The following is an 11705-nucleotide window of genomic DNA, read 5'->3' on the forward strand; positions in this document are numbered from 1 at the left end:
TATTGGAAATTTTAAAAAAATGTAAGGCTACCTTGAATTAAAACACAAATCATCAAGAACGCGATCGCGATGCTTAAACAGAGAGCAAGAGGGCTCTTCATGTGGTTGTACTAATTATAGAACCTCTAGTTCGGGACACCACATTAAGCACAACTTATTATTTACAGTTATCGATTGATGTATAATTTAGAATTATTTTTTATAATTTATGTAAAGGAAATTTGAATAATGCTAATTTTGATTAAATAGTAGGCCTAGCTTAGGCCTAGACCTAGTTGAGGTTTTTTGTGAGTACGCCAAAGGTCCGCAAGTTTCTTTAATTACAAGCTTCAGATCAGGTCAAACTGCGTGTCTTTCTCTTCCTTTTTTTCTTTCTCTCTGTAGATTTCGTTTGGCTAAGTCGTTATACGAATTGGTAAGTAGTTTCCTTTTCACTTACTACTGTTTAAAAGTGTAAACCTTGAGAAGATTTGTCAGTAATAGGTTAAATGTAAAACAGTTTACCATTACAATATGATGTATTGTTGGTTTACGGAATACGGTTACTACTACTGAAGATTTTATTGACGCTTCTTGGTTGGATGTGTTTGTTCGTCGCGTGGTTGATTGCCGTCAGACGTGACGCGCCCGGGCTACCTTGTCAGCGGGACAAAATTTAAATAGAATGCAAGGAAAAAGGAAAGCGTTAAAGGAGCCTAGGGTCTAGGCCTGGAATCAGCTCCCTCCTTAACTCTATATTCTTACCTTTGGTGCAGACACAGTTACCTTGTACTTTCTCTACTACAAAATCATGGTTTTGGTTGAAATTTGTTATTAATTTCATACTTAGGGCCTACACATCAAATTTAAAATTCATAATTGTCCCGTCCGTGACATTTGTTTGATTGAGGATGTTTTTTTACATTCATTAGGAAAGTAATGCCATGAAATATTAATTATTCAATTTTCTCCTACTACAGACTATCTTAATAAATATTTTATCAACCAATTTTTAGATAATTTTTTGTTTAACCTGAAAAAAATATAAGATTTCAAAAACAAATTGTCATGGACGGGACAGTTTTTGTCACAGACAAACCAATTTTGTCACAGATGGGACAGTTTTTGTCACAGAAAAGCCAATTTTGTCACAGACGGGACACTTAAAAAATTACCGCAATACATGTTTCTTGCTACTGAATTAGAGTAACAAAGGTAGCAATGCAAGTAAGTTGTTACATTGATATCAGAGAATAATTGTTATACTCTTATTATATTGAAAAGTATGGTTTTTCTTTCATTGGACAAAAGTGTCCCGTCCGTGACAGTTATTTCATATTTTTTCATAAAATTAGTTATTTTTGGTAAGTACTTAGGCATGTAAAACAATCATCTGGGAATAGTTTTTAACAAAAAATTATTTAATATCTCTTTTAGATGAGGAGAAATATTAGAATATGTAAACCTTTCTGAGAGTCATGTCCAAATTTTGTCCTGTCTGTGACATACATTTTTATCGTAAAATTAAAAAAAAATTTTTTTTTAATAAGGCTAAATGTATATGTAAGTAATATTAAGACACACTTGATTTCCTGATTTTCTGGATAAAAATACATCGCAGCCAAGCTGAACTTATATTATTATTTACAGTAATCGATTGATGTATAATTTAGAATTATTATTATTTATGTAAAGGAAATTTGAATAATGCTAATTTTGATTAAATACTAGGCCTAGCCTAGATTAACTTGAACCAGGAACAGATTGCAGGAGTAAAATCAGTTTTTCGCTGACATTTTTCTACAAATATTCTTTATTGCCGTGCCAACCAAATGGTTTATAGAAAAGAATACAGCAAACATTTATTGTTTCATTGGCTGTTAATTTTTTCTCATTCTTTTAGCACATGACAGACATTTTAATGATTGTGATTAATCTTTCCATATTTTATCAAGCAAAATGCCACCAGCAGAAAAGGATCGACCCGGCAAGGTGTTTGTAGGTGGTTTGGCCATTGAAACCACCGAAGGAGCAATTAAAGCAAAGTTTTCGAAGTTTGGCAAGATTTCTGAAGTACTGCTCGTGAAAAACAGAGAGACTGAGGTTTCCAGAGGGTTTGGATTTGTGACATTTGAAAATCCTGCTGCCGCTGATGCTGCAGTCAAAGAAATGAATGGATTTGTAAGTTGTTTAGAAAGATTAAAAATGTAGTTTATAAAGCTAAATTTATATACAAAATAGCCATTTCCTTGGTGATATAGTTACATGAAAACCATGTTTTTAACTTTCTCAAACTGACATACAGGGTTCTCACCAGCATGTTAGGAGTGGTGGTCGGCGACCAGGCCCACCCCGACCCCCGGGAACCCCCGACCGCGGGGGTGGACGTCGACGGGGGTGGGGTGACAAGCCTAACTCGCCACCCAAATTTTAGGCCAAGCCAAAAATCGTAGTGGTAGGTGAACTAGGCCTAGCTAGGAAGGCCTATTCAGTTCAGTAGGCCTAGGGCCTAGCCCTTAACGTAGCTTCGGCCTCTAGCCTAGGCCTACAAAGTACAGGCCTAAATTGATTAATAGTATTATTTGTGATGACTTACTTCTTGTAAAATATTTTCATGGTCAATATAGCAGGTACAGTTTTGAAAATGTATTACCAAAATATGTCGTCACCGCTTGCAGTACTACTGTACACGAGCGCATCGTGCATTGCTGCATGCTCTAGCGACTATCGCGGATTAATATGATAGTAGTACTAGGAAAGGAGAGAGGCTTGCGCCACCACCCAAGAAAGTACTACTTTGTTTTTAACATGTGATTGGAGAGTGCGCTGGCTGCGTGTGGCGGGATCTCTAAAGATAGATTAAATTTCAGACATATCAGAGTTAACTTCGTCGTTGTTGTGTCTTATTCCTTGATTGAGTAATGTACTGTAGTTAAAGTGCTATACTGTGCTTTATATAAGATATTAATAATATATAGTAATAATAATTAAAGCTGTGTGTAGAAATTGGGCATTTAAAATTTCTGTGTATCTGGCAAGGAATTCATCTGGCAACACCAGCAGATGAAAAAAAAAAACATGCTACACTGTAGATAGAGCGAAATGCATGTTGTGTAATGGACGTATCGTGGATGAGGTGTTGTGATCGGAGTGTTTAAATAAACGTTGATGATAAACGCTAAAATAAAGAAGACGGAACATATACAAGTTTATAGGCCCATTGTGATTTGTTGAAGTCGTCCTAGAAATAAATAATATTACAATATTGTCGACGATGTTAAATAATTGCTATTCGTTCGGCTTGAGCGGACACGATTTGAACTGAACAAACAATGCTAGGCCTACAGACAGAACAGTATAAGCTTACAGCTAGGCCTTAGTAAGGTAGTAGGGTTTCAAATTAACGTAACCACGGAGACGTTAATTGATATCTTATCTAATGTAGCTAGCATGTTCATTGTCTAGACACTGAGTTGTTAATCACAACTCCCTACTGTAGTCATGTAACGAAAGTATTTTGTTACATTGTTTTTCTCAACTATCAATTGCAAAAATAGTGGTGGTCGGCAGTATGGGAGTGGTGGTCGGAAATTTTAAGTGGTGGTCGGGGCCGTCCAGCGCCAACCACTGTGGTGAGAACCCTGGACATAATCCCTTCAATTTTTATAGTAAAAATAAAGCGGTGTCCCATATGACATCGTCATGCCTATTATACACCATTTTCACCAAATTTGAAATAAAAATTTCTGAGAACCTAGCAACCTAGTAACCTTCAGCTCTAATATCGGCGCTGGTTCGAACGACTCACTCGCCAATGGTTCTGGTGGTGGAACAAGTCTTCTCGGATAAGGACTTTAAACCGTAGGCCCAGTGTACGTATTATTCTCGTGAACCCGGTACACAGCCATGAAATTTGGAAAAAATTAGGTCGGCAAAAAGTTGCCGACCTTAAAGGTCGGCAGCCTCGGCAATTTTTTGCTACCAACTGTTACGCCTATATATTATAAACTGTAAACGTACAGTAGTTTTATTTCTAGACTTCTCTTCAATATAATTCTCTTATTTTAACCCATATTGACATTTTTCACAATAGTTTGTCTATATTACGTTCTATTATTATTAATCATTTAAATAGGTGAGATTTTTGTACTGTTTCGTCTGTATATTTGATATATTAAAATTTTATATATTTTACCAGCCTGTTAGTGGCGATGATTCGCTGTTGGTCTGTTGAAATGAAATAAATAAAACTACAGTTTTTCCGAACGCTCGACCTTACCTCGTCATCTACAGATTGTGATTTTTAAATTTTTTCTATTAAATCAGTATATTGCTGGTGAAAGAATGGTCGTACTTGTATTAATTTAATAGTGTAATATAATAATGATATAATATGTTTTACATAAGAAAATCGCGGAATAAATTTCGTTTTAGTGTTCGTTTTATCATTAGATTTGGCTTAGGAAATATCACTTTCGTAAAAGCTACTATCGTATCATCACAGGCTGCTTCAAAACTGCCCATGCATGTCCATGCACATGCCCAGAATGATCTATCAGGGATTTCCACTCATGTACAGTACTTGTCAGTAGTGAAGTCACGATGCGATCATGATTGTGTTAAAAACGGGCAGTAGGATTAGGCCTCCAATATGTTGAATTTTGTTGTTTTTAGATAAATGAAAAACAAATAATGATTTAGATAAGCATTACGACCTGCGTGACCCACGTGGCTTCAATTGAACGATGTTATAGGCCTTGGCTGGCTAGTGTCATTCCTACATAGGCCTAGCCTATGAAACGACTAGGCGAGAAAAGACAAGACAATTGTACACAAATCATACGTACTGCATGCCTATTTCAAATAGTTACTGTACAAACAAATCTGTTTTATGAACCACCAGTTTCTTTGGTTTGACGACGTACATGAAATTTAGTGTCTGCTATTATAGCTTGTTTTAGTCAGTTTTTGACTTTCCAAGCAGTTTTTGAAGTAAAGAAATCTAGGCCTAGGTCAGCAAAAAATTGCTGTCCTGTAGCAATTCTGGCTGGGCAATATGGTCAGCAATTACCGGTTGCCGACGTGAAATTCATGGGCCGAGTACATTATTCAAGAAGAGTAGGTTACCCTGGTGTACTGGTCCATTAAGTCCCCTGTTGTTAAATGGATATGCCACGTAGGACAGTGATTAAGTTCACTTATTGGCATATCCTTGGCGGTCGTGCCTAAAGAAATGAAATAAAACTTCCACTGGGGACTACCTTGAGGCCTAGCATTTCACTCTAAGTAGGTACCATCATGGGTTAATTAAGCGATAAAACTAAATTACTAACAAGCACTTAAGTATTTTAAAACAGAAAAAGAACAAAATGTTTATATTAAAAGTCTAATTAAAAAGCTATTGCAATGTTTACATATAGAAATCACTGTAGCAAAAGATTGTATCTTTTGGCTGCTACGACAGAGGTCTAGCGGCGCTATTCGCTGCGCAGTGCTTTGTTTGTTGCCAGCTGATGCTCAGGCTAGGCAGCTGGATGTCTCCAGTGAAAAGTTGTAAAGCGTTGGTGCCGCTGTTTAAAAAAAAATAAAATGGTGAATATTTCAGTCGAACAGCGCCCCGGTTGAGATTAACTCTATTTCAAATCTTCATTAAGAATTTTGCCTGTGCCCTTTGGAAAGGCACGTTACCTACAGTTGTTTCTTCTGAGTTTTCTTACGATGAATAATTATGTCTCTTATTAATTATTAAAAGATGTTTTCTAGATTCATTAAAGATATGTTTTTAACATCCGTTATTTAATTTATATTTTTATTAGATATATAGATTATTATCAATAAATGTTAGGAGGAGATATTATTACAACATTAAGAACCTACAAAACATAAAATTTGCGTATAAAATAACAGCAGAAATAAATATTTCTTTAGGTACTGGATGGAAAACCACTGAAAGTAGACAACGCTCTGAAGGCTCTCCATACACATGATGCTGGAAGTCGAGGAAGGGGTGGACGAGGTGGGTCTATGGGCAGAGGTGGACCACCACGAGGGGGATTGTAAGTATTATTAATGATTATGCTGTATGCAATTCTGAACTATATTTAATTTTCAAATTTTTCTAACCATTTTTTTTTTTAATGATGAATTAAAGACCAATAAATATTGAGACATGAGAGTTGATTTTTATTTTAACAGTAGTGGAAGAGGACATCCTCCCCCACTCATGAGAAGGGGCCTAAGTGGCCCGCCGCGTGGTGGACCCCCGCGTGGTGGACCCCCACGTGGTGGTTCCTCGCGTGGAGCTCCAAGAGGCAGAGGCGGACTTCTTGGTGATGGTCGATCAATGATGATGCGTGGTAGGGGAGGAGCAGGATCACCAAGATCTAATGGTCCAAGGCCCATGGGGCCCAGATCGGAACCTAGGCCTTTTCCTGGTGGCCCAAACGGCAGGCCGTTGCCGCCAAGTCTATTGGATCATGATGCTGAAATGAGGCCTGGCAGGTCTCGAGGTGGATATGAAGATAACTACGGTCCTCCTGCACAAAGACCTGGAGGAGATAGAGGTAAAACTAACAGAACTTAAATACTAAAGAAACTTAGGAGAATAATTGTATCATGAACAAATTTTATATCCTTTTTATCTAATAATTAAAAAAAAAACGTATGTGCAGTAATGTGTGCATGTATTTTCATTAAATATTTGAGAAAATATCAAAAATTTTTATAAAAAAATGTTTCTTGGTGCTTTTTTAATTAACTTGAATGATTAGAGTAATTAAAAATATGAAATATGATCGTTATTTTTGTAATATGATACCCTTGAACGGGAAGGCGCCGCCGTCAACACTGATGAATAAAATCGTCTAAAAATACACTTTTTTTCAAAAAGTAACAAATCTGATACTTTCCTATAATATAAATATATATTCAATATATATACTGTACCAGTTTTGGTTATTATATCCTCATATTTCCACGTAAAATTAATGTTTTTTTGTGGCTGAAAAAAAAACGTGGCTATCAACTTCGTCAGCGCCATCTTGGTTGTTTACAAAAATGAAAACGAACCCTGACATGGCCGTTGAACTTTCGAACTTTTTGGTTTCCCTGTGACATGCGCAATCATGACGTTGAGATCCATCTTGTCAAGAGTTCGAAAATGACACCTTGATCGCCTATATTATCGTAATTTTTCATATTATAATTTTTTTTTTATACCAACCGGATTTTTGAAAGATTATAGGTGCGTTTTCCCATGTCTTTGTATGGACGCTAGGCGAATAATTGATTTATGGATTTTATGTCGCGGGGTAAGTTAGGCTTTTTCAGGCTACGGTGCGTAGTGCAGTGAAGGTGACTAAACCGGCTCGTAGGCCTAGGGGAATTGGCTTAGGCCCCCCTTGAGGTGAAATTTTTTGATCAAAAATTACAAATTTAGTTTTATTTTGTAAAGGAATAATTTGTGCTGATTTGAAGATGCATTTATTTATTCTGACTGTTGAATTAGTATTTTTAATCTTTTTTTTTTCAAAATTATTGATAAACAGGGCCTAAAAAATTATTTAAATAATTCCTAAATAACCACTTATTTAGGAAAAACATTTTATTATCTTTCAATTCTAATCAAAGGAATTTGTATTACTCCAACAGAAAAAATTATATTTAATTATTTTTATTTCACTAAAAAAATTTAAAAAAAAAAAGAAAAACGTGAGGATGAATGGGTAGACCAATAAATATTGAGACACGAGAGTTGATTTTTATTTTAACAGTAGTGGAAGAGGACATCCTCCCCCACTCATGAGAAGGGGCCTAAGTGGCCCGCCGCGTGGTGGACCCCCGCGTGGTGGACCCCCACGTGGTGGTTCCTCGCGTGGAGCTCCAAGAGGCAGAGGCGGACTTCTTGGTGATGGTCGATCAATGATGATGCGTGGTAGGGGAGGAGCAGGATCACCAAGATCTAATGGTCCAAGGCCCATGGGGCCCAGATCGGAACCTAGGCCTTTTCCTGGTGGCCCAAACGGCAGGCCGTTGCCGCCAAGTCTATTGGATCATGATGCTGAAATGAGGCCTGGCAGGTCTCGAGGTGGATATGAAGATAACTACGGTCCTCCTGCACAAAGACCTGGAGGAGATAGAGGTAAAACTAACAGAACTTAAATACTAAAGAAACTTAGGAGAATAATTGTATCATGAACAAATTTTATATCCTTTTTATCTACTTTTCTTTTGAACACACTTCTCCATATGTACTATTAACAGCTCTTTTGTCCACTCCACGTCGTTACGTAGATGATGAGTATGGTCCGCCAATGAAAAGAAGCAGACCAGGTAAGTTTTTAAGAACAATAATAATAAATTCTAATGTATGCATTAGTAGATTGATGTTGTTAATCCCTATGATTTGATGCAAAATCAATCATTTGTCATCTGCTTTGTAAGATTCTGTCGGGGTGTAACTGTTCCATTATCTGACCCTTTGGTATCTTGGAAATTAAGCTTCTTCAGCACAGTAGTTGCAGAACGCTGCTAAGAGCTTCAATCAACTATGACATGTCATATGTCACATTGTAATCATTTATATGAGGTTCCCTATTAGTTTATTGGGCAAAATGTGGTGCAGACATAGTTCCTTTCTCAAGGACAAATGCTGAACCCTTCACTAAGCGTCACCACCTTGTTGGTTGTGTTGCATGTTCCTAATACCAACAAATGTTAATTTATAAATACAATAATTTTTGTTGTTGCATGTTGAGCATTTGAAACATGTTTTTTTGTCAGATAAGATAATATGATTTAATTTCTATTTAGAACCTTCGTACCCTGACCAGGCTGTTGAAGAGTATCCTCCTGCAAGAGGAGGTTATGCGCAAGAAGAAAATGGCTATGGTAATATTGATATATATATGTTTGCTTTTGTATTGAGAATATTGTCAATGCTTCTGAAGTCAAGTTAGCTTTTCTTAAGAGTTATCCATTTGGAAATGTAGTTAAGAAAATAAATAAGTACCCTGTAAAAACACATGTCATTATCAGGGAACTCTACAAATTAAAGATAGGAGAATAACCTAAAATCGCAGCATCATTGTGCTGAATTGCATATTGCCGTGGTCTTGGACTACCCAGCAGCCGTAAAGAGGTGCTTACAGTTTTTGGCTACAAGTCACCACAGTAAATGCCAAGCATGCCAAACAAAATATATTCAAAGTAATGACGAATAAATACTAACCAAGTATATATTGAAATAATATTTTTTTAAATTTGTAATTAAATGAATGGAAGGCCTTTGAACAAAATTGGCTACGTTCAGACCTGAGAGATACGCCAGGCGTATCTAACGCCGGGCATACGTTAATCCATGGCGTAACTAGCAAGATGTCCAGACTGGGCGATTAATGAACGCTAGCGTAAGTATTCGAGCAAAATATTCGTAATTCGTGCACTTAATTTTCTGTTTACAGGCGTATTTTGATTGGTCAAATCCTGGCTGATATCAAAATTACTGATGCGTGACTGTCGTAAATCAGTGGCGTACGATAATCTGGGATCTGTTGCTGGATTACCGTACACCAGTGATTGCGCGATATTACTAGCGTTCGCTACGCCGCACCCAAATTCACACCACTCAATTAACGATACGCTAGCGTAAGCCGTGGTGTCTGAGCATAGCCATTATTAAAAAAGAAAATGCCGACCCGATTTTTTGGAAAATTTCGGACGGTCGCGGAGGGCAACACATATTTTTATTTTGGTCTTATAATAGTGTGAATATTGATAAAATATACTTAAAAGTGTTTTAATAATTTTTTTTATTGTAGGTAACCACAGAGCTCCAGATTATATTCCTGAAAGACCTTCTAAACACTCATTATATGGTAAGAAATTATATATAATATAATATGTTTTATTGATTTTTAAATTTTGAATCAGTGGTACTTCATATCTGAGATTTATATTGTATAACTACATTACAAACCTATATAATGCAACCCATTGTATGATTTATTGTCAAATAGAATAACACAATAATTAATTTCCTGTGTGTTGTACACTTTTAATAATTTGCAAATAATTGTTGTTATAGGCCGCTCTCCTGCAAGAGAATATGGTGACAGCCGTGCAGAACTTCCACCACGCGACCCTGTACATGCCCGCGATCCAGGTCAACCACGGGATTCAGTATTAGGCAAGTAACTTTGTGATCAAGAAATATAGGTTAATGCTAATTCATAGGAAAAGCAGGAATTGATGTTTTGTTTTCATCTTTGCAGGCCGAGCCCCTAGTAGGTATGAATATGGAGATGCACGGCCTGAGCTTGGTCCGTCCCGTGATAGGCTTGCACGAGAGCCTGCTGTTGCAAGAGGTTACCCAGCTGCCAGGGAAGCTCCTCGAGATTACCCACCACGTGAAAGGTAGGTGCTCATTAACTTCCACTCAATTTTATCCTTGCCACTGTTCTTCTTATTCCTTCAATATTGCTACACATTTTTTTTTTTTTTTTTTTACACTTTCTAATGTACTATCTTGTGTATGGTTGATTGTCTTGGATTTTGCTGCATTTGACTTTTTTTTTGTGGTGGTTATGGAAAAAAGTAAAAAAACAAACGATTTTGTACTGTATTTCTAACTACTTGAAACCATCTATGATTACAGAGACCCGTATGCATCACGTGGAAGCTACGCTGAGCCTGCTGCTGAGCGAGATCCATACCCAGCTGCTCGACGCGAGCCAGCGACTGCCTCTCGAGGCTATGCCGCTGGTGGGTATGAGGAACGTGAATACCCACCTCGTGCTGATGCGTATGAGAGGAGCGCACAACAACCATCATACAGTCGGGAATACCCAGGAGGTAACGAGCTCTAAATATTTTCTTCAGTCACCAAAGAATGAATAGCACACATTATTTAACCATAGAATCAATTAGTAACCTCAATGTTGCTTTTTTTCAATAATTAATTATTATTTGAAGTTTTTTTTTTTTTTTGTGTACAATTTGACATTTAGTGTCTCTATTGTGGTTTCTCTTAATTTTTGACCTAAGAGTCAAGAATACTAAAATTTTGTAAAAATTGTTTTTGTGTATAACAAGATAATCTGAATGAAGATCAAATAATATATCAGGTTAATTTTCTTTACAGAAACTCGTCCCGTGCGACCGGCTCGTCCAGCTTATGCTGACCCCTATGTTGACCCTGCTGCTGCCAAGGATTACGGTAATTAATCTTTCACATTTTAGCAGTTTAGTGTCGGTAATCATGGGTTTTTTAATTGATGATTCACGTATCAACGTATCACAAATATTAAAAAATTAATAAATAACAAAATAGCACATGCAGTCCAGCAAGTGCTTTCTCTAATTTGAATCATCAAAAAAATATTTTCAAAGAAAAAACTATTTTTTAACGCTGCTCATTTAGTCTGAAACACTGCCGTTATTTAAGAAAGGTCATTGAAATATCTCAACACTTGTTTAAACATGTGAACCTGATCATTTAAGCTACATATGCACTCATATGAATGAAATTAATATTTAAAATAAATGGGATTTAATTATTATTAGGGAAAAAGTCAAAAAGATCAGGAAAAAGGAAAATCCATATAATATTATATCTGCGAATAGATAACATAATACAATAATCAATATATAAATCATGAAAGATGACAAATCACAAAAACAAACATAATATTTATCGACAAAGTTTTTTTTATTAATCCAACCCCTGA

The 11705-nt window shown here is 36.5% G+C and overlaps 1 protein-coding gene across 2 annotated transcripts in view; it reads left to right on the top strand.

Moving 5' to 3' along the window:
- Positions 1 to 74: 74 nt before the first annotated feature.
- The window catches only part of LOC117121166 (RNA-binding motif protein, X chromosome-like), a 19224-nt gene continuing 7593 nt past the window's right edge, over positions 75 to 11705 (top strand). Inside the window, exons 1-12 of one of the 2 annotated variants that reach the window (XM_033266272.1) lie at positions 77 to 179; positions 385 to 415; positions 1935 to 2160; positions 5908 to 6035; positions 6175 to 6542; positions 8242 to 8310; positions 8791 to 8868; positions 9798 to 9854; positions 10064 to 10165; positions 10251 to 10392; positions 10634 to 10830; positions 11120 to 11194. In XM_033266272.1, the coding sequence (XP_033122163.1) occupies positions 1939 to 2160; positions 5908 to 6035; positions 6175 to 6542; positions 8242 to 8310; positions 8791 to 8868; positions 9798 to 9854; positions 10064 to 10165; positions 10251 to 10392; positions 10634 to 10830; positions 11120 to 11194 (1438 nt within the window). In that variant the 5' untranslated portion in view covers positions 77 to 179; positions 385 to 415; positions 1935 to 1938. Of the gene's footprint in view, positions 180 to 384; positions 416 to 1934; positions 2161 to 5907; positions 6036 to 6174; positions 6543 to 8241; positions 8311 to 8790; positions 8869 to 9797; positions 9855 to 10063; positions 10166 to 10250; positions 10393 to 10633; positions 10831 to 11119; positions 11195 to 11705 lie in introns of both variants that reach the window. The other variant, XM_033266271.1, reaches the window with a different exon arrangement.

The sequence above is a fragment of the Anneissia japonica genome, unplaced genomic scaffold (genome assembly GCF_011630105.1).
Source record: "Anneissia japonica isolate Jap-2015-1 unplaced genomic scaffold, ASM1163010v1 scaffold993_len1110182_cov180, whole genome shotgun sequence".
Classification (NCBI taxonomy): Eukaryota; Metazoa; Echinodermata; class Crinoidea; order Comatulida; family Comatulidae; genus Anneissia; species Anneissia japonica.